This window comes from Ciconia boyciana, chromosome 5 (assembly GCF_034638445.1).
Source record: "Ciconia boyciana chromosome 5, ASM3463844v1, whole genome shotgun sequence".
In the NCBI taxonomy this organism is placed as follows: domain Eukaryota; kingdom Metazoa; phylum Chordata; class Aves; order Ciconiiformes; family Ciconiidae; genus Ciconia; species Ciconia boyciana.
This window is the reverse complement of record NC_132938.1, coordinates 6,886,815-6,910,559: the sequence shown is the minus strand read 5'-3', so window position 1 is coordinate 6,910,559 and position 23,745 is coordinate 6,886,815. Positions and strand designations below refer to the sequence as shown.

At 43.2% G+C, this 23,745-nt stretch overlaps 1 protein-coding gene across 4 annotated transcripts; it reads right to left on the bottom strand.

Annotated features, from left to right (window-relative positions):
* Positions 1 to 222: 222 nt before the first annotated feature.
* On the bottom strand, positions 223 to 18,444 carry RNF103 (ring finger protein 103). Of its 4 annotated transcripts, none has more exons than XM_072862302.1 (4): positions 17,980 to 18,444; positions 15,688 to 15,827; positions 4,413 to 4,528; positions 223 to 2,251 (listed from the first exon to the last, which is right to left on the bottom strand). In XM_072862302.1, the coding sequence occupies exons 1-4, from the start codon at positions 18,203 to 18,205 to the stop codon at positions 673 to 675; spliced, it is 2,061 nt and encodes a 686-aa protein (XP_072718403.1). In that variant the 5' UTR covers positions 18,206 to 18,444; the 3' UTR covers positions 223 to 672. The 4 variants fall into 4 exon arrangements, with proteins under 4 accessions (XP_072718403.1, XP_072718405.1, XP_072718404.1 ...); XM_072862304.1 differs by lacking the exon at positions 17,980 to 18,444 and adding an exon at positions 17,625 to 17,678; XM_072862303.1 differs by lacking the exon at positions 17,980 to 18,444 and adding an exon at positions 17,505 to 17,652.
* Positions 18,445 to 23,745: the final 5,301 nt, after the last annotated feature.

The window sequence follows — 23,745 nt, the reverse complement described above, 5'->3', positions numbered from 1 at the left end:
TGCAGAGGACTTAAGAAGGAAATAGTTCCCAGTGAAACACCATCACCTTCCACTTGGCCAGTGGCTAACACTGGAGCAATGAATTCCTGCGTCACTAGGAGATGATTTATTAGTCACAAAAGTTGTGTTACATTTTTATTGTCTTCACAGATAAATCAGACCAGCAAGACATCCGTAACCATACACACAAAATATTTATCAAAACAATTAACATTACAAATCTCCTTTTAAAATAATTTATTTCACTGATTTCTTTTTAAATGGTACTGTCTTACAACATACATTATTCAACAAAAATGTGCTGAACAGACTCTAAAATAAGAAACACTTAAATTAAGCAATTGTCTCCGATTAGAATTTCAATTTCACCCACATCCTAACTTGTAAACGTTCGCTGGAATACACTTCTGTTGTAGGCTTGATTTTTGTGCTTACACAAACAGCATCAAGTTTCCAGATGTTGAAAAGAAAGTTATTGTACGATAAGTATGCATTCAGTTCAACACACAAGGCAACCAAATGATTCTGTCGTTAACGTTAGCATCATGTATATTTTAGTTCACTGCACTAACATTTAAACTAAAACTTCAAACCACATAATCTTTTAAGTGACTAACATTTAAAAGGCAAGCAGTAATATCCTGAAAGCTTACAAAGGACATCAGCACACAGCTAAGATGGGGGATCATTCGACAACGGCTGCGGATGTGTGTATGGCTGCTTTTTTTTGTATGAAGCCCACCTGCAGACGGGGCAGCAGTGTCGCCCGCCGGCCAGCCACATCACGATGCAATTCTGGTGGAACACGTGGCCGCACGGCAAGCCCACGAGCAGACAACCGTTTGCAAAATTTTCTAGACACACAACACATTCTGTACAGTGCAACATCTCAGAGGGCCAGGCTGACCAATCTGGCTCCATCTCACCTGCGGTGCTGTATGAGCCGTAGGATCTTGCTTTCCGTTCGTATGGCTCATGATGACAATATTTATTGGCACATGAACAGGTCTCGGCACTGCACCGAGGCTCTCCTTCACTGCGCCTATGAAACGTGTTTAGCTCATCGTCCTCCGAGACTTCTTTTTCACTACTGAAGACCTCTTTGTTTTCACTGTCAGAGTCACTTTCGCTGTCTTGAAAGGTTTCCAGCATTTCCTCATCAGAATGGACACCAAGGCATTTAAACCTCCACATCGGTAAGTTTTTTATGTAATCGGTTGGTATCAGAGGGTGAAGCCAGAGATCGGGGAAGGCCAACCGCTCTAAGAACAAATCTGGGTCTTCATCCCAATCCGAGTCAAAAGGAAAGTGTTGAAAAGAAGCAATAGGATGAAACAAGTAGCTGGTGTACCAGTCCCACAGGCTTGACAGCCACTCAAGATTATTAGCATTTACTTCATCGGTGTTGTTATTGCGTCTTCTTTTCTTCTCAAAGTAATCAATTAGTAAACCATGACCAAGGTACGTGCTGAGGAAGAGGGCTGGATGCGAAGAGTAGAACATCCAATCGGCTCTTACCCAAGAAGCCAAAGTAGTGGTGTTAGAGTACCTGAAGAGTTTTAAACTGTACTCATAAAAGCTGTCTAAGTAGGGTAGTTGCAAAAACCCTAACACGGGTAGCCAGGAAATAATTAATAATGAATTATACGTCCCTAAAGTGCTTATAAGAACCACAAAACGCTTTATAGTAGCGCCTTGTGTGATAAACAGGTCCATCCAAGCCATCAGATTAACCAAAACTAAGCTTAAAACAAATAAATCATTAACTTCTGGTTGTAACGAGCGCAAAAAGGTATCCATGGCACGTAGTGATATAAATTCACCAGTGTTATTTCCATACCTATAAATCCCCTCAGGAGTCCTAAGTATGTACGATGGTGTCTTGTAGATACCAATTTCTGCCATGTAACTTTTATTGTCCCAGTTTTCCACGTTCACAAAAATAAACTCTACTCTTCCAGTAAACTTTACACTTAGTGCAGAGAAGAATGCTGGAGGCTGGTCAAGGTTGGCAAACAGGTATATTTTCACATGGTACTGGTCACTTTTGTTCCATTCTTCTTTTAAATGTTCGGAGTTGTAGATGGTTTTGATCCGAGAAGCAGCATGGGCTGTGATCCATTTGAAAATGTGCTCCACTTCGATTTTGCGCCCGCTGTATTCCTTAAGCATTACTTTTCCCTTGGAGGTACTGGTTTGCGGAACTGACATAATAAGGGTGGATTTCAGCCAACCCCTCCTCCTGCAGTATCTACAAAAAAAAGGCCAGGTTAGATTGCAGAGTTTCAGACCCCTGGAGCTGCAGTCCTTAAATTTCTATGATGAGCCCCAAAATGATACATGCTGAGCACCTGGGAACCTTTGTATATAACAGCAGGAAATACGGACACCCAATATTCTCTGGCAAAGTGTATTTATTGTTGCAATACGTTTGTTATCTATCTTACAGAAATGTTGTAAAGAGATAGGTATTCATAAAACAGGAAGAGGAATAATGTTAATTTTCATGGGTTGTTATAGTAAACAAGGCCATACAGTCATTCATGCTTTGTAACTGGATTTGAAAAATACACAAAGTGACTCTTCACTATAAAGCTTTAGTATTAGAAACTATTTTTCCTGGTCCTTCCAGCCAAGAAGATAACTACTACAGTGTAACTCAACATCCCACAGCTTTCCTGAGCCTGCAGATAACTTCCCCAGAGCTTCCTTCCATCCTAGTTTTGCCAAGCAGCAATGGGGTGAAGTTAACAAGACACTGGTCTGTTTGCAGTTGCTTTAATGATGCTGACGAAGCTGACAAGCGTCCACTTCCTACTGGGGCCATTTCGGAAGGATGCAGACTGGCTAAGAGGTGTGGTAAGAGAGCTCACCACAAAACCAGCGAGGGAGGAAGCAGACACATGCTGCCAGATGATTTGGGCTAAAAGAATACCCCCACTGTCTGGCAGGCAGACTGCTGAGATGGGACGAACTCCAAATCCATACCTAAAAGAAGGGGCTCTTCAAGGCTGAACCCTGAGTCATGGTGCAGCCCCCAGTAACTATGAGACGAGTCTGATGACTCAGAAGACGCCTTCTCTCATGCATCTTTCCTACCAGCATCACCATGCCACCCAATTTATCCAGTCCTCCTTTTAGGAAATATCTGGCACGTTTCAACAATCCAATTCAACATCACACAGCCAACAGGCATGCAAACTGTCTCTGAGAACCCTGCACGTTGAAAGAGGGGCCAGCAGCCTCATTCACTAGCCATCTTACCTACATCCTCTCTGGTTTTGGTCTATCAACGCATATTTAGACAATTACAACTTCCCATCTCAAGAATCTGAATGTAATGTTTTTGGAAGGAGCCATAAGATGTTACCCTACTAATAAAGGTATCCTGACTACTGTAGCGTGGCTGTTCTGAATTTCAGCTGCAGCCTGATGAAAACTGTTCATGACGGTTTACTCAACCAGAAGTTTCTTCTATTAGGAAAAAATGAATTAAATTAAAACATAATTTTTCAATCATAACATTAAGACTAGTTCGGAGCTATGCAAAGAGAAACATTGCCAAATTTTTAAGATGTTCAAATACCAATGTTTTGATTATACAAGATTATTTTGCATAAGCACTGCAAAGTTTAAGAATTTTCTCTTATGATTAACTTTGAGATTTCTGTAAACATTTAGGACTGAAGCTGTGTAAGACACGTGCAGATCCATACATGCCACTGGAATTCTAGACAAAGTTTCCCATCATGTGAAGCAAATGATTCCAACAAAATGTTAAAAAAAAATTCTTTTTACAGCAGCACAGAATTATTAATAGCTTCTTTGGCTCCACTCTCCTTCCTTGTTCGAAATCATATGCAAACAACAGTGAATCTTGCATAGCACATTGTATGTTGTCAAAGGGTGTGTGCAAGTTTATATATAAACATACACACATTTGTCAGGGAACAGGATTTGTCTGTAATCCTGAGAAGCAGGCACTGTTTGCAAGGTTCATGCTAACCTGTGTTTCTCCTTTCCAGATGGCAATATGACAACTCTACAGCTGATACAGTTCTCTTACATGGGCTATATATATTCAGCTTTGTCCTGAGCAAGCACAGTTCTTGTCCCCGAATGCCTGGACTATAAGGCCAGATTCTTCTATTCATTCCCTTCCATTGCTGTATTACACTCTGCATAGTCTAATTGTGTATTTCGCACATGATGCTTTAGGAAGCTGCAGATCTGTGTTTATGATGCTGATAAATAATGTAATGGAGAATTCTGAACAGACTTTAGTAGAGATAAAAACATGAATAAAGCCACCTTCTGTCACAACTACTTTTACAACACAGCAAGCTCTGCTGCCAGAACACAGCTGAGCCTTAAGATATTCTTGGGATTTAAATAATCCTTTAAGAATATACCTGGGGTCACTGGAACAGTTAAAAGTGCCAGTACGTATGCCAAATCTTGATACTTTCTTCACCATTTTCTCCCAGTGGACTTTACCCACCAGGGGGCTTCTGTCGTTTGCTACGACCTATTGCCAAAAGAAAAGAACAATTTAGTATCACAGTAAGTTTGCTTTGCAAAATAAAGAGCAAGTATCATGAAAAGGAAGATCTAGTCACCCTTGATACCATTTTCCCCTTCTCCTAGAACACACAATAGGTATATACAACTGGTAGTCACACTAAGTGTCTTTGGAGAGTGAAGCTCCAAGATGGAAATACAGTTTCTGCAGAAAGACAAAAGGACATAATCATTTTAAGTACCTGTTAAGATACTAAAATCAGTGGTAGGTAACAAAAACCTTGTGAAAATAACAAAACTATCATTAACCAGTTCACAGTAGGGGAGAAAGGAAGAGGGTGCAGCAGGTTCCTCTTCTTTGCAGTAAAAAACCCCATTATTTTATTACAATTCTCCATGAAAAGTTACAGCATACCAAAGAAACATTGCCTTGGTGCAAATAAAATTATTTGGAACATATGTACCTGGTACCACATTATACTGCCAACAACCGCTTCTAAGCAGTGGAAACTAGTGATTAAACTCCCAGATAATGCCTAAAAATCTTGACTCCTTCTAGCTTTGCCAGTGACTCACTCTGTAACTTTACATGACTGTTCCACCAACTCCAATGTCCTAGCTGCCATTTCAGGATAATAATTCACTGTGATATATCCCAAGGTCTAATTTGTTCTAACCTAGTATATTAAAGTAGTACTTCAGGTTACCTAGATGTAAGCTTCTGCAGACACAAATGGCAAAGAATAAGCACTCATCCTTTGACTTAGAACTGTACAGGGAAAGGAAAAAAAAAAAGAAAAGGAAAAAAAAATCCGCCTGCCTGCAGTTGACAGGTAATTTTGAGTGACATGACTGATCATGCATTATTTCATGAGCCATCGCAGTTTCTATTTTAGAAATGCCTCACATGCTTCTGCAGGCTTACTGGCAACCACTTAAAATATATTTTTAAATTAAGTTTTGAAACTTCCATTTGTTAGGTATTTGTTTACTTGCCATTAAACTTCACCCAATCATTTTCTGACTTAATAACCTCAAATGTCAGCTTTCCTCTGGAAGTTCGGTTGTCACCGTGATTAACAGTTCTCTATGTACAGGCTGAGACGCAGACCTGGAAAGCGTGTCTGGCCTTTGAGACTCAAAAAAAATTATCTGCTTTGTGGTAAGTAGCATCCTCTCAGAAACTTAAGAGAATTCACTAAGCAGAACGTTCTACATAGGGAAACAAAGTTAAACTGAAGTTGCAGATTACACTCCCATTCCACTGAGCCCAAAATGTTTAAATAAAACCAGAGGTGAACATCTAGATAAGAATCCTTCAAGTTATTCTCCAAACACACATCACATAGAAAAGCCTTTTTGATTAGCTAAATGTAACCTTCAAGCACCAAGACAACCAGCTGGGGAAATTTGCTGTATTATTGAGGCTTCTTTACATCACCCAATGTAACTGAGACAATTACTTCGGATATTTTAAACTTCTTCCTTCCATGTACTTCAACTAAAAGCGATCACATTCCTAAAGACACCTTAATGCCAGTATATCTTCAGAGCTACTATGGCATGATAAATGCATCCAACATAGTAAGGAATCACTACGTTTTATGAGTAAGCATAGAAGTAAAACGTTGATAACTGGATTACTCTTTGGTACAACTACTCAGAGATCGGTTTCTTCCAAAATTGTGTCTGCATGTTGTGAAAAAGCTTAGCACAGTTGTTGAGAATATGCTAATTTTATGTGCAGGAGGACCGATCCTGCTCAGCTGTTTCTTCTGTCTGATATTACAATATTCACTTTATGTGTCAAGAGGAGGAGATTTGTTGCGAATACGGTCACCAGTATGTTGTACTGTCATCTGGCTGTTTGTATTGGTGGATTTTTTAATACTAGTTTAATTCCCTTCCTATGAAAAAGTCTTTCCTCTTGGAGAAAGTTATTTATGCTGGAGGACAACGACAGAACTAGCAGTTTGTATTTTGTAATTAGATAGAGAGAACCCTACTATGGTTTTGCACACTGAAGCTTTGTAAAGTTTCTTGGGCTCATGCTTTTTTATGTCATTATGGCAAAAAAACCCAAATAAACATGTCCATGGCAGCTGCTCCTTGCAGACAACACCCACTTACAACATTGGGAGTTCACCACACAGAGGCAAGGGTTTGTATTTTGGAAAATAGTCATCATTCTCTGTGGATGAGGGAGTCTGAGAAAATACTGCAGGTTAAGCAACCACAATGTAAATCAGTTTAAAGATAACTTGCAAACACTTGTAACAGATTTTATTTAAGAAGTGTGAATTTTGATAAGCTAAGAAATTTAGCTTAAAAACCTGTGAGAAACCTGAGGAGACCTGGAATTTGAATGTGGAAGAGGCCTGGAAGTTCTTCAAGTCCAAGGTGTTAAAGCTATCAGGATTTTATATTTCAAGCAAGGGGAAAAAAGTTGTCAAGTCCTGCACTTCTTCCTAGCAAGCACTTCCAAAAAGATGTTAGAAATAGTCTGAGAATTTACAAGGAATGAAAAAAGGTCAAAAGGAAGAGCTAGCAAAGAAAGATATGCAAGAAATCAAAAACATGTAAGGAAAAATTAGTAATTCAAGTTAGACCGTACAAAGAATATCACAAGCTGCACCAAAAGGTTTTTCAGTCCTATGAATAAGAACAGAACAGGGGGAAAAGCAGCAGGATCACCATACAATGAAGACAGGATAGAAATGTAAGATAATTTTCTTTTTAAAATGAAATTAATGCTCTGACTCAGTTTTCAATGAAGAGGAGATGGCTGGCCACGGACAGGTTAGTGAGTTTATGGGAACAGACTGTACCACCTGAAGATGGAAACAAAACTCAAGTAACTTAACACACTTAAATCACAGTAAGTAGGTAATCTCCATCCCAGAACTGTAATACAACGAGCACACAAAATCACAGATGAGCCTGCGAACTTTTCTTATAAAACCCCCATCAGACTAATTTACATTTTGACAGGAGAATAACAAGTTAGTAACTATATTTAAGAGCAAATGAAAAAATTATCCCACCAGTTCGATGTCAACGGTATGCAAAACTGTACAACAAATTCTAAAGATGCAGAGATGGTTGAATTTTCCACCCCTTTCCAGCATGGAATTCCTAAAGATGTATCATTCCTGATTAAGTTGAGAGTTAAAAATCCATCTTTTCCTGGAGGAAAAGAACTGAGTTGCCGGAGTGGGAGACGGACCCGGAGTAACGAAGAGTCTCAATGTGAGTATGATCGTTCTCCTTTAATTAGACTATTTGACAGGTTTATATAGACAACCAAGCAAAGCACGCGCTAACAATAACTATACTATTGGATAACTACATTTGTCCATGCACCTAAAACAGTTACTTGGTTGGTACAAAGCTGCTGTTCACGCGCTGCTCACGCGAAGGGGTCTGTCAACATTTGCCAGACTTGGTTCTGCTTATCTTGTTTACTAAGTGCTCCTCCTGCTTTCTTCCTTATCTCAAGGATGTTCCACTGTGACATCTGGTTCTTCAGCCATATCAAAGGCTGGAATGCTCATATCAATCAAATCGTGCCCTTTGTCACTCAACCACTCTTCCACACTGAGTTTCAAGAGAAAGGGAATGTAGTACCCTGTCAGTGGTTTGGTAGAGTATCATGTATTGTCCCACATGGAAAATTTTCATGAGAACTGGAGATAAGCTTTTATAGTGAGTAAAAAAAAACCAACAACAAACCCCCCCCCAAACAACATTTTAAAGTGAGTAAGAAATTGGTGAAGGCAAGAAAACATCAAAACGCCAGAAAGGTGCTAACAGACTGAACAGATTTACCTTAGAGCTCAGTTCAGCATATATTCCTATTAATGCCCTTCCTGCAAGTCTTCCAAAACCATTTGTAGATGACATAAAACCGGGAAGCACGTCTGTGTACAAAAGAGGATTCTAATGCCATGCAGGAAGAGCTGCACAAATCTTATAATGCAGAGTGTCAGAAATGAAATTGAATTCAACAATGAACAGGACACTCGGGAGTTCATCCGTTAGAAACAGCGACAGGAGGAAAAGCTTGGGTCTAATAGTTGATCCAAAAGGAACTATCAGCCATCAATATTAACTGGCTGTGAAATACGCAAAGCCCAGGCTATATTATGCCCAACAAAACAAACTGGTGGATTTACTTCACATACTGGGAGTAGCAGGGTAGACATCAGGAGTCCGTGAAACTAAAGGGTGATGTCAATTTAAGCGCAATAGGAACAAATTAGCCATGAATATGCTTAGGCCAGAAGTCGGATACAGGTTTCCAAGAAGAGGGGAACAGTCACTATGAGTACTACACTCAGACAACTTACGGTTTAAGAAAGACAGCAAGCTATTTTATAAACACATATTCCATAGTCTAACAGAGAGCTGAGTTCACTCATCAAGAAGGTCCCTTTCAGTCATATGCTCTACTTCATTTTAAAGAAATAAAGACAAAGCTCATAGAGGAAGGTATCTTTTATGAGATCAGCTAGCACAGCTGGGAAACAAACACCACATTTAGAGGAATACAAACCCTTCAAGCTTTTCTTATTATTAGCTATGTTCACAATCTGCAAAATATCATATGTCAGAGTGACAAATAAGACAATGAAGATAACCCAATTAATCCATTAATCATCTTAATGGGCTAAGGGAATCCAATAGGATCAAAGTAACCCTGCCATTTAGCAATCCCACATCACGGAATAGATCTGCTCCCTAATCGACACCTAACCCAGGCCAGAGGACTGGCTCTAACTGCAGGGTCTGAATTACCGTCTTTATGTATGAATTACTAGCTTCTTTAGTGGAAGAAGATGCTGGAAAGAAGGCCCTCACTGGACATCCATCCACAAACTCCCTCTGAAGTCTCAGACACAAGTTTCTTCGTGCTCCATCTGTGAATTTGGGAGGACCACACCATATCCCAAAAGGTCAGGCAATTCTTAACCAATACTGAAATACTGCAGGTTAGTTATGCCACCAAGATGTGCAAAGTAAAAATGGAAAGATGGGGCTTTGGAAATCTCCTTTATTTCTACATGTTCTGATTGAGTTTTCTTGTTTAGTTTCCATAAATAACTAAAAAGGTGGCTTCCGGATACCACAGAAAACAAAGTTAAAATAGAATTCATCTAGGGACACATAATACTGAAATCCTTGAAATCCTGATGATTTCAACAGGCAATTGCATAGGTAGCTTTTGCATTGAAAGAGCTCTCCTGACTTTGAATTAGACAGAACTGTCCCAAAAGAGGCCAATCGAGAATGTAATTAATAGAATCATTTTGATCTATAAGTTAAAAAGTCATAGTTATGACATTAAAGAAGCAAACAGACTTTAAGAGCAAATACCCCGGAGACAGAAAGATATAAACACTTGGAAAAACAGGAGAATGTCAGCAAGACATTTTGCCTCTCTTGCTTAATCCAAAACAAAAGTGTCTCAGGTAGATGCCTAGATATCGCAATATCTGCTTCATAACTGTCATCGATGCAGTTGCTCCTTAGTTTCCCAGTTATCATTAAGGATTTTTAAAAATTATTTTATGAAACATACATTCTCAAAATACCAGTAGAAGATGGGACAGAAATTGAAGTGGCTCAAGGAGACACTGCTGCTGTTAAAGAGTTTGCTGTAGCAATGTGAGTACAGCAGTACTTGAGCACAACATGATACTAGCCTTATTCTCCTATTTTCTGTTCATTTAAACCAGATATTATTTAATCCCTTGTAGACAGGCATGTAGAGATTTCGAAACAGGTCACTGTAACAAGATTTGATCTCAGTAAGTTTTGAAGCTCACTCACAACTAAAAATGTTCAAATATCACAAGGCATAAGAATGAAAGTCAGAGATTGACATATGCAGAACAAACAACACTTCATGGTATTTCAACTCTCATTATTTTAACCAATTCTAGCTCCTTCAATTGTTTTCTCTGCTTCCTCCTATGGTTAAGATATACAGAGGAAAGAAACGTACTAACCATTTGATGCATAAGAAGAATTACAGCACGATGCAGGAAAGAGCTTACGCATATCCTCATAGCAAAGATACTAAAATAGGATTAACCGGCATTTTTTTAATGGGGAATAAGTCCTACAATGTACTGTGCACAAGACCAGGTATACCATCTGGAACAAAAACAACACTCTTAACAAGTTGCCTCCACTCCAACAACTTGCAGCAACCTGAGTACTGTGCAGACCACACTATATGCAAGGATAACTTCCCCCAGAACCCGAACGCCCTTGACAGATAGCTTTTTTAAAGAGGACGTTTTAAAATCAGCCCTTAAAACTAGTTATTACTGCTTCTAATGGCCTCAGGAATCCAAAGGAACCTCAGTAACACTAAAGGGAAAAAACATCCTGATGAATTGTCTACTTTGCACATTCGACAGCCCTCATGCCTTGCTAGATTGATTAAGAGTCATTCCGCTTGTGTTTGTTACATTGCGTCAGAGATGGGAACGCTAAAAAAAGAACTCAAAGCAGAAACCAAGAATTGTGAGATCATCACAATACAGCAGAAGCTCCAAGCTAAGTGATGCACATGTGTTTTTTATATGTATTTTTTGTGATGGAAAAATATTCACATTGCCAGCATCTCTCAGCCTTTATGGGTTAGGAGTGTGTGCCATGAAAGGAAGAGAAAACTGTATCCAAATGAAAGCGCCAAGGGAAGCTCAGGCATTATCTAAGCTGGAATTTAGCCAGGATACCAGGTGTCAGGCACACCTGCTCATACCAAGAGCACACACAATTTCAAATACGCATGAATAGTCAAAACTTGGTTTTACAGCTTAGCCACAAAGACAACAACTCCAAGTGCTCATCAACTCTGGGCACTAGGGCACTGTGACAAGCTTTAAACCATCAGGAAGAACAAAACCTATTAAATAAGAGACACCATTTCTTGCTGCATACACACACGTACAGGTAGTTCTCTCGGGAGCGGTCAATCCTCGCCCAGCCTCAGCAAGTCAGTCTCCACATGAAGGAGTGCAGACATTTGAATCAGAAAAAAATGGGTGGTTTTGCCAAAGGCAAAACTGATTTCTAACTTACTTAATGAACTGGTATGGTTGTATGTATGCAAAAACTGTCAGTCTGGTTTGGCAGTTTCCAGTTTGAGATATCCAGACCCCTGGAGGTCCAGGAACTCCTCCACAGTGCCTGCAGAGGGTAAATGAGCAAAGGAAGCTTGATACTATTGTAAAGAGTCCATGCACTCGCTGGAAGATTTTGAGAGATCCACAAAGATACAAAGGTTCAAAAACCCTAGTCTGTTAATTAAGCTTCTTACGTGCTTTTCATAGAACTCTTTATAATAAACAGCTATGTTGCAAACTATCCTCCCATAGATAAAACAGAAGTAAAAATATTTGGACAATTCTCATTTAGAAATACAATTAATTATAAATGGACTGATGAGTTATGTATTAAAAGCATGGAAAAAAGCCCACTTATTCCAGATAACATCAATAAGTTTCTACATGACTGTCTGTACTTTTATTAATTCTGAGACATCTCACTCTCTGGTTATTATTTGGCATTGCGCTGATGAAACCGAATTTCTGCACTGTAACTCTTTCCTAAGAACTCACAACTGGTTCAGAATCCATCCATACGGATTAAAGATGTCTGGAGATTTTTTGCCTTTCTTTTCTGAGAAAGAGACCATGAGAAATTAGATCAAAATAGGCAAAGACAGAAGACTACATCCATCACGGCATGCAAAAATTAACCACCTCAAAATTACGTGTAGTTTCTCAAGGGAGGTGGGGTGATCTATGCACCCATCTGAACAGCTCAGTTAAGCTGTCAGTTAAGTCAGAGGTTGAGAATAAATGAGCTTCTGGAATGAATTAACACAGATATGCAGGCAATATGAACTATTACATTCTAGCTGATGGCATTCTGCACCCTTGACTGGGTATGAAGACTCTCAAGAAGGATACTGAAAGTTAAAATCGAGTATCCTACAGTGAACAATCCTGAAGGGCTACTGGAAGACACAAATACCAAATGACGTATTTTAAAAGAATTAAATGTTTCTACTTAATTTCCTTGTAGCGAGAACAACTGATCACCTGGCAAAATTAAAAAGCAAATATGAAAATTACTCATCCTACATGCAAGCAAAAGAAAGAATGAACGAACGAACCACCACCAAAATCCTGTAGGCACCTCCCTTGCTCTGTGGCCACACCACTTGAACACAAGAAGCTGAGATGCAGAATAGACTGCAACATTTTATATCCATAATAATGTCCTTTGCAGCTTTACCAGACAGGATCAAAATGTTTGTCGCCCTGCTTCAATGCCCGGAATAAAGTTCCCTTTACTTCTCTCTACCACTATGTTACAGCAGGGACTTTTTAAAATAAAAATATACATTAATTTAGATTTTAACTTCATTCAAAGAGGATTTTAATCTGTAGATCATTTACTGTATGTTTTTAAAAAGTCATAATGACTATGATATTGTTGGATGTGTCAGGCTTCTAGAGACTAACCAGAGAGCACGAGCCATAAGCAGAGCCTGGAAAAGCGAGAACGTTGTGTGTTACTCCTCTACCAACAAGAGAAGCAGCTCTAGAAACTACCACTCATCCTCCTTGCCAGCCAAAGAAGTGCACAACAGCAGCTGGCAAGCAAGAAGAAAGGCATAAAAGGTGATGAGATCATGAGCTAATAGGAGAGAGAACATGCTGCTGTCTGTAGCTCTATGGAAGCTCCACATAGGAGCAGAGGGCACCTGTGAACAGCTACACGGGTAAACAAATTACTACTGAGCCTGGACGCTTTGCATGTGGATTTCCAGAAAATAAAGAAACAAAGCCACAAAACACTGTTTCCTTGTGTATGGACTTTGACTTTCTTCAAGGAATTCACCTTGCTGGCTCTAAATGATAAATTCACATCTGAATTTGTGTCAAACATATCAAGAAATAATAATTGTTTCTTCTTTTTCCTTTGATTCTCTGCAGACAGTGATGGCTATCACATTACCAGCCTGTGCCACCCCAGAAATTTCGTTTACATGCATTGGAAAATAAAAATAATCTTCAGAGTCCCCATCCTCCCATACATCGCTAAAGTGACTACTACAACACATCATCAAAGTCTTCAAAACCAACTCAACCAACAGCCACTGTGCTAGCTGAGCCAGAACTGTTCCTCTCCCTCCACTGCTTTCCAGCAGCCCCCGTGGAACAGGGATTCAGGGTCAGGATCCTGAAACGGATCTGGAGATCCTTTCTGCTTCCCAGCCGGTAGCAATAACAGAGCAGGGGAATGCTCTGACCTTGTCTGCGGTCCCCAAACCCATCCATGAGGCATTCTCCCTCTCGTACTGTCCTCCGCCTAAGCACCGAGCTGATTAATTAGCTGTAAAGTTTCCACAGGGTGCCTGACGGTAAAGGAGCATGGGCAAGGGAGGGTAACTGAGAATCAGAACAGGGAATTGCTGATAAAACACAGCTCTGCAGGGATGAGGTCTAAGAAAAGAGCATGGAAAAACCTGTGAAAGGACACGAAGAATCCAGCACAGGAGTTATCCAGACAGGAGTTATGGTGGGGAAGGGAGCAAATGAAAACTCAAAGTGATGAAAACTTGAAAGGCAAGAATGAAAAAAAGAAGTTTGACATGTCTAGTGGTTTTTATTGTGGAGAAACAGACAAATAGCATTCAGCACATAAATTATTCAGTAAATTCCACTAATTTTTTTTTCCACAGCTATTGTGACCAACTGAATAGCTGTGCAAATATTCCCAGAATGATGACAACATTCATCACACTAGAAATATCAAAACGCAGCCTATCTGATCTGCTATTATGAAGCTAGCTGAAAATATATTACGATTAAAATTCTGCAAGCAACAGACAACAGAGAACTACTATATTTTACTCTTTTGAGCTGCATGGAGAGGAGGGAAGGTTTTTCGTAGCCTATTCATGCTCGTATTTGTCAACTAGCTTGGAGTGCGTAAACTTCCTTTCAACGCTCTCTCTCTGCTTGAATCTGTATGATTTAAGCCTGAAACTTAGATTCAATAAACTCCAAATATATCTCTCCCAAAACACAAATGCCATTTCGACTGGGAAGGTAATCTGTCCTCTCATTGTCTATTTTAGGGTGAGATCTGATGTGGTGACAGCGCAGGTCTAATAACAGGAAGTCATTAAATCTTGATAATTTATTTAAATAGAAAACATGAAGTGAGGAGACCAGACACACCAGGCAGGAGAGCTGTCAACTGAACAATTAATTGTCTGGTAGAGAATTTTGATTGCCTGATGTGGCTGTTAGCAGAGAACTTAGGCCTAAAAAAAAATTTCTCTTATCAATAGAGACGTTGATGCAGAAAGGCATTTTTACATTTTGGTCTGGATTACTTATGTTCTCAAGAGTGATGATAAATTGTTTCAGAATCCTATTTGCAAAAGTCTTTCTTTCTTTTCCTAAATATTCTCTTACAATCATGCAGCCCTGGGGAAGCATGCTCAAAAATCGGTGGGCCCACAGGTTTGGGGGAAGGTTAACTTTAAGCTACTGGAATATGTTGCAGAAGCAGCCTGCTAGCCTGGGAAGTAGCACACTGAGATCTTGCCTTTGTGAAGAGTCAACAGATTTTAAAAGTGCTCTATGCCTCTTAAATAAACAGAAACTTAAACTGGTTGGGTCTGAGAGCATGTAATGCAACTAAAAGGAAGAGCAACACCAGAGGCACCTGTCCTGTGCCAGCTGGGAGCATCTACGCTTAATGCACCTATTTCACACATTACACAAGTTCTCACAATACCAGGGCCAAGTACTTGCATAGTCTGTGTACTGCTTGTACATGTGTGCTGCTTTGCTTGTTCTCTGGTTCTAAAGTACCTGGTTTTCAAAAAGCAATCCACGGAATAAGAGGTTTTTTTTCTTCCTGTCTGTATAGGAACTCTGTCACTTCCAGTCTTTCTTGGTTTTTTGAACAGATTGTTTCCTTATGATCTCCCTGATGTAGTTGATCTTTGTCACCATCTCTCTGTTACGCACTTTCACTACTAGTTAACTACCCTCATAAACTCCTCCTTTGAAACACACTTTGGATGTGATGAATATATAAAAATAAATGATCCAATGTCTATACCTGTACCAGCCAGATCCCATCTTTTGTGTCTTCTACAAGCTCATAGAAGTGCATTTCACCACTAAAGTTTGTACTGGAAACTGATTCGGAGGCCTCTTCCTCCTTGAGAGCAGAATAAAGCTCTCCTTCCATGAGGTCTCCTGAAAAAGAGACAATTGAAGAAATTCAATTAAAATGGCACTCAAGAAAGATCACTTCATAAATTCTAGTAACAGTTTAACTATATTTTACATGGTTGCTCAAAGAACCTTTTGAGTACGAAGGTAGCTGAACTTCAAAGTTATTTTAATTCCATCTATAGTGACATGACTATGAACAATTTGACTTCAGCTGTCAGACCACAGAAGACCTTAACGCTACGCTTCTGATTACACAGATGTACCACACGTGCAACCAAGCGCACAAAAGAATACATGAACATCTTCTAAGCCTCACTCTCTGAAAATAACAATATTCAGTGGCTGAGAGCAATTTTAATTCATGTATCTTTGCCTTCATTTCACAGGACAATAATTTTGCAGCAACCAACTTCTTAACACTGATAATTCAAACAGAATTCCAAAATTTCAATCAATAATTTTGTACCAAAAAAATGTGTTGATTGTCCCACTGCAAGTAAAGATCTCGGGTAGAATCACTTAGCTGTTGGCTTGTTTGCACAGTTGGAAAAAGTTCCCATGAACTCCGATCCTAGCGACGTAAAGAGCTCACAGTAAAATCATCTGATGTTTCCTTTGTAATCCCATTTCCTTCTCATGTTTTGGTTCACCATCATTACAAATCCTGTTAATGACAACTAGCATTCTAGTAACTAATCTATTAAGCTTGAAGAAATTAAGTCTTGTCCAAAAAGGCCATTTCCTTCAAAATATAAAGTAAAAAAAGCATTACGGCTGAAACCCTTGAGGGGTTTCCAAAAGTATTCACAGAATTTAGAAAAAAAAATTATGGAAAAATGCTGCAAAGCCTGTTGGTATGAGAAGGGTTTCCGTGACATTTGAAGAAGTCGGTTAATACAGTTTGTTTGGAGTTAAACACTTCCCTGCAGCATCTGCAACCCAAACATCATGACATCATAAAAGTACCTGACAGCCGAGGAGTGAAAGTGGTTGGAAACAAAAGTGAAATCACCTAATGCTTTTTACTGTTGGAGCAGCAAAGCAAATAAACAACATAAATAAACAATGAACAATAAAAGCAAATTAGATTTAAATGCCCAGCGTTCATATCAATTATTTAAAAGAAGTTAGCATTTTTAAGGTTATGGCACTCACTATATTCATCCAAATCCTTCCCTTTTTCTCTCCGGACATTTGAGCCCCTCACTGTGTATCCCGATCCCTGGGATTTCTCTCCCCTGTATCAGCAGCCCTTCGATAATCGATTTAAAAGCAGCTACTCACATTTTCCTGCTTGGCTGCCACCAAGGTTATTACATCAGCCCCATCTCCCAGTCCTTGGGGCCAGCACCCTTACTTTCAGGACACTCCTGCCATCCCTGACATCTCCATTGCTCTTCACCCCTCGCTGTTCATCACCCCCCAGAAGTCCACCTCTTTCACCTGGTTTTCCCTACTTCCGAAACACCTCCCTGCCTTTTTCCAAGCCATCGTTTGTACATAGGATCTACTTCTGCTCCTCTTCTATAAAACCACCGCGTCCTTCGGTACCCATCCCTTCTGCTCCTCAGCTACAAAAGCACGGCTTTCCTCCGTACCCATCTGGGTAGCGATACCGGTCATAAAACCAGCAAACGGGCGGGGAGAGGGATACACGGGAAGAGCCAGAGCCGGCCCCGGCTGTAAACAGTAACCCACCGCCTATCTCTGGATTCTTTACTCCTCGTTTTTCACGGCAGACGACATTCTCTCTCGTCTGTGCGACCACCACCTCGCCATCCTGACCCCGGCCGCCCACAGCAACCCGGCGTAACTCACCGGGAAGAGCCATTTCCCGGTGACCCCTCTAGCCGAGGCCTTCCCTCCACGCAGCCTATTCGGGCTGAAAACGCCGCGGAGGTTTTTAACGTCACCACCCCCGAGCTTCCCCCCGCCTTCCTCCATTTAACCGCTCCGGTCCTCGGTCCTCGGGGCGGGGGGGGGAACCAGCTCGTTTCCCAAATTGGCCCTGCGGACGCGCCGGCCCGCAGGCGTGGGAAGCAGCGCCCGGGTCTCCATCCCAAGGGCGGCGGGAGCCCACGCGGGGGTCAGCGGGGATCGTCCTCCCCACGCGGGGGTGGCAGGGGACCGACCTCCCTCCCCACGCGTGGGCGAGGGGGGGAGCTCCGCGTACCTGACTTCTCCACCAGCTCCCGCACATCCTTCTTCTCGGGCAGCCCCGAGTACCCCAGCCCCCGGCACTCCAGGATGGTCCGCAGCTTCCTGAAGCTCAGCGCCACCGGGTCCACCAGCTGCGTGGCGAGGAAGCCGCTCTCGTACCACGCCACGGCCTCGAACACCCTGGCCAGGACGAAGAGCGCCAGGAAGTAGAGCAGCAAACAGCACAGCTTCACCCACATCTTCCCGCCGGGGGCTGCCCGCCGAGGGGCCGGGGAGAGCCGAGCCGGAGGCCGGGCTGCCGCGGGGCGGGGAGGGGAGAGGAGAGGAGAGCAGGGGAGGGGAAGGGAGGGAGGGAGGGGGGGCTGTCAGCGCCGCGGGGCCGCGGCCCCCCCGCCTCCCTCCCGCCGCTGTCCCCGCCCCGGCGGAGCCGCGGCCGCCGGCGGAGACATAACAAGTGACGTGTGCAGCCGGGAGGGCGGCGGGCGGGGCGGGAGGGGCGACCGGCGCTGCCCCGCCGGCCGGCACCGCCCCCCCCCGCCGTGATTCAGCACCTCGGCCCGGCCCCCGGTCAGCCGGCTCGGGTGTCGTCGGCGTCCCGGCCCCCGGCAGCGACTTCGGACCCAGCGGCCGCGCTGGCTGCGAAACAGGAGACAGCGGCACCTCGGGCGTCGGTGACGGGGCGAGCCAAGCCCCATCGGCGTTTTTGACGAGGAGAAAAATATTTACGCGGCCGGGATCGAGTCGGTCTGTTGGGACAGGTTTAAGACGGCGTGACGGACGCGGGGTATCGGGAGCCTGGCTGCTGCGAGCTGCCGGGTGTAGGTGCCATCCCTCCGCTCCTCCTTTCCGCACGCCAGCCCCCGCTGCCGGCCCTTCGCGGCCGCTAAGGCAGATCGTGAGGTGAAATCCATCGGCACGGGCTGGAACCCGGGTTCTGCAGCTTTGTGTTGGGACTCGAGCGCTTGGAGCTTGTAAAAGGCAACCGGCCAGCAGCACCGCGACTTCTGACAAAGGTTGAAATCGGGTCTGTTCTTCCCATCGGGAGCGTTTGGAGGGCAGCGTGGGTCCTCCCTTAAGTGGATCCACAAATAAACCATCCCAGGCTATACAAGAAGTGTTAGGCTGCAAAGACGCGATTTAATCTGCTACCAAAGATGTACTAAAATCAAGCTGCTGCTTTGAGACGAAGGCTCTCCCCTGAAGGGAACTCAACATTTCTTTTGTATGTTTAGTTATTTTAAGAATCCATAATTTGCATGAAAATTGCCAACTCATACAGATGAGCACAAAAATAGCACGGCTTAATTTTAAAAACACTGACAATCCCCCCGAGCGTACACATGCTTAAGTAATTCCATGCTACCGAATTTCAGAAAGACACATGAATATTGACCCAAAGAAAGCATTTAAATGGCCGCACTCCTCCGAGCCTTTAAAACACATTTACAGGGTTCTCAGCATGCTGATGTGATTTAAAAAGGAAAAAAAAAAAAAAACCCAGGTTCAGCCCGTTCTGTAACACAGCCACCGTGGCCTCTTCAAGAAGAAAAATTACGACACTGTTTTCTTCAGCCATGGGCTCATTTTGTTTCTTGAAAGGGGAAGAGTGGAGGGATTGCAGAAGTAGCTGCTCACAAACCAAGCCCTTATGGGCTGGTAAATGTTGTGCCTCACACTGGGAGTCATATAAACCTTTATTCTTCAGAATTTTTATGTGGTAAAGATTAGAGATGGACTGCAAAACCCAGCTGGGCTGATGCTGCTCGATTAAATACAAAGGGATTTCAGCAGCTCAGCTGGATTTGCAGTGAGGCTCGGGTGGGAGGCCCAGCTGGGACAGAACATACTGGAGGCACAGGCTGGTGAAGGAACTGGCGGGAGGCCGGGCAGGAGTGCTGCTCTCTCCTTCAGAGCTGCTGCAGTTTGGTAAACTCGCCCTTCAAAGGAGCCAGGGCCCATCTCCCTAATGAGAAAGTGGCCAAGCATCAGTAAGACGAATCCTCGCCCCTTGGCACAAAACAAGAGAGTGGCTTTGTTATCACAGCTGGCAGAGCCAAGGGACTGTCAATGGAACGCACGCTGAACCTCACCCGTTGTGAGGGCCAGAGGCAGGCTATCCCCGAGCCCTGAAAACACATCCCAGGAACACAGTTCCTTTTCAGATGCTTTGTGAAGGCCCATTTCTTTTGTCGCACGTACAAGAAGTTGCCTGATTTCTCTACCTTTTGTTTCAAGTGAGCAGCTCGAGCATATGTGAAGTCATAGGTGGGAGGAAGAGATGGGAGTTAGGTGTTTGACGAGGAACCTTGTGTATTTAACTTTAGTTAGAAAATGTGTTGTTGGGGTTTTTTGTTGTTGTTGTTGGTTTGTTTTTAATGAGCGCCGCAGACCCCTCTCCACCCGATCCCTGTGTTTCTCCCCTGTAACTCATTCGGGGATGCCCTCGCTTCCTCTGGCAGGAAAGCACCTAGCAACAATTACGAGTCTACGCTCACAGCTAAACTATTTGTAACACCAACTGCTGGGGAGGCTGTCACCAATATGTCATTGCCTAATGCTCATGGGCTGAGTTAAATCAATTCTTAACATTCCCCAGTGGTAACTGATGATGAGTCCCCTGCAGAGACGAAGCTAATCATCTGCCAAAACTCAAAACCTCGGAGTCGTTTCAAGAAAGTAAAAATGATGTTTCAAACCACTACTCGAAACCCCCCAGAACAACCAAAAGCAAAGCAGCTACCACCACAGAAGCACCCAGGCAATGAGACGGGACGGGGCAGAGCTGCAAATGAAGGGCAGCGAGGGGTATGACTGAGAACTGCAGGTGATGATTTGACCAAAGGACTGGCAGAGAAAACCTAAACCGATTCGGTTCCTCTCCCAGGCTCTCTGGTCCTCTCTTTCCTCCCTACCTTTACATCCCTGACTTACTAAGCTGACCCTACTGGAAATTGTGGTATTTCCTAGATACAGCTGTTATTTGTTGGTTTCTAGTTGCAACTCAGATCATCTTTGACATGTCACCTGCAAACAATGTTTCAGGGAGTTTTAATAATCTGGAAAATTTAAATATCTTAACAGTGAATTAACATTCATTTGGGCTGAAGACAAAGATGACACACACTGACATTTTTAAAGACCCCAGGGTTAACTCTACATAATTAACAACATTAAGCAGTCATCAGACAGTCAGTCCTGTGCTCATAGAGCAAGTATTACAAATGTGAAGAGCATGATGAATGTCAATTCCACCTTTAAACAAAAACCCGAAGCAGGGATCTGCTTTTAAACAATTCTGTCAGCAAAAAATATTTTACTGTGATTTACGAGAGAATGAGACCAAATCCTGAGAACTGGGACAGCTATCTTTTCTTGTCAGACAGCCAAACCTGAAGCCTCTGCTGCCCGTTGACAAATGGCAAGGATTCCTTCTCCTCCCCCCTCCTCTCCTACGAGCAGTTGCTGACTGCGCAGCCTGGGAATACAGACGATAATCCACCTTCCAGACTTCTATGGGTAACATTAAGAAAAGTATTGTAATTTTGAAGGCAGGAAAACTCAGGATTGAAAAACTTAATTCAATCCCTTACCATGTTAAAATATTATTGTACCCTTTTTTTTGACAGTTTTAATATTGCCACACATCAAGATAAATTTCAGCAAACTAATATTTAAACTACCTGAAACCCAGTTTTCCTAAGAGTCAGCCAACTCTGTAAATAAAATTGTTAGGAGTTCACTAACACAGAGTCTCTTGATGTACTTTTTAAGCAACATATTGTGCATCTCAACCCATTTTTATGTGTGATATGAAACCATGACTACTTGTCATTATCTGATATTTATTAAATAAACCAACAAGCCTGTATGAGATTCTCAAAGCAAGACGACAGCAGCCCAGACACTATTTTGTTGTATGTAGAGTGATTTCAAATCAGATGTTTCCTACTATCTACAAGTGGCCGAATGGAAGTAGCTTTAATATATAGGTGTTATTCTGTAATACAATGGCCAATATCTGACACCTCAGCTAAAGCACCGGCTGTTTGGGTGAGGCAATCCCATGATCTCGTAGTGATTCAGACAGTAATTCTGGTTGGACAGGACCTCAGGTTATGAAGTCCAACCTCCTGCCCAAAGCAGGGTCAGCTGTGACACCGGAGCAGGTTGCTCAGGGCTTTATGCAGTCTACAGTTTTATCTGACAGTCACCCCTTCCCCTCTTGTGGCAATTTTCCTTGCCTGCAAACACGTGGTAGTCAACAGCACAGAAATGTACATCAATCAAGGCCGAACCAATTCACAGGAGCAGAATACATTAATTAAAGCTTGAAATACAAGACACTTTTTTTTCCTAGGCAGTTGGTATTTTTTTTTGTAACAGCAGAAAACCATTTGTTGCCCTCTAGAGAAGACACGCTCTGTTTAATGACCAAAAAAAACCCAAAATCAGGAGCCCTTGCTTGAATGTGCTGAGATGACCAAGAAGCCCATTGCAGTAAAGAACTTAAGTTAAACCAGTGTGCTAATGACCTAAGAAATGAGAAGATATCAGCATGTCTTTAAACATAATCTATGATTACATAAAGAGCAAGAATACAAACAAAAGCAGCAGTTTGGGCCTAAATCTGACAGAATGACAGTGACTTGTAAGCATCTACATGTCATGTATTCTTATGAGAACACAAATTTCTCTATTTTCTTGTCCTGTTCCAGCAGTATGGGCACAGATGAAGCAACATTGCCTCAGGCTCAGACCAAATGCTAGTTTTGCAGTCAGTTTTGTCCAAGTTTATTAGGAGCTTCGGTTGTACTGTGCTACAGAAAAGTCGTATCTGGCTTGTGCTGCCGCTTCCAAATATTGAAGTTGGAATGAGTATGTTAAGCAAGTGGTATTCGAGCTGAGACATTTCTTTCAAGCACGCTTTTACAAGACGCTTGCCAGTCAGATGCATGACTTCAGTCTGTAAGTCAACATAAAACTCAAGAGGAAGTTTACTGACCGAGTTAACGACCTAATGACAGGCTAAATGTTCTGTTTCCGGCACGCCAGGCTTCTTAATGCATCCCTGACTCGTGTTTAAAGCTGCTCTTCGGTATGTACTTGTGAAATGTTTGGGGCAGCTGCGAGATGCGTTCCCCACAGCCTGACTGGAAGTGAACCCCCTTCTACCTCAGGTGCCACACTACCGCGCTGAGCCCCCCGCCGCGCTTTCCCGCCGCCCGGGGGTTTACCTCAGCGCTGACACTACACCCACCCCATCGGCCCTAGAGGCTTCGGCCTGCCGCTTCCCAGCTGCTGCGCGCAGCCAGACGCCGGCCCGAGGCGTCGCGCAGCCCGGCCCTGAGAGCGAGAGGAGCCGTCCCGGCTCCCCCGAGGCCTCCTGCGGGGCCGGGGCAGCCGGGGGAGCTGCCAGCCCCGGCCCGGCCGCCTCCCCGGGCACCCCCACCGGCCTCCACGTCGCCATGGCAACAGCGCCCCCCGTCAGGCCCCCGCTCTTAGCTGCCTACCTCCCTGCCTGAGCCCTGACACCTCAAGGATCCCCTCTCCCCACTGCCCGCCCCATGGCCTACCTAACCGAAAAGCCTAAAGCCCAGCGCTGCCCGGGACCTCCGAGGCCACCCCGGATCGCGGGGCAGCGGCAGAAGTAGCCTGCCCGCCTGCCTCACCGCTCCCCGGCCTCGTCCCGCCGGCGGGCGAGGGCTGTCCGCCGCGCTGCCTGAGTTATAATTGCTGCCCCGCCCTTCGCGGGCTGCGGCGAGGTCCTCGGCCGAGGTGT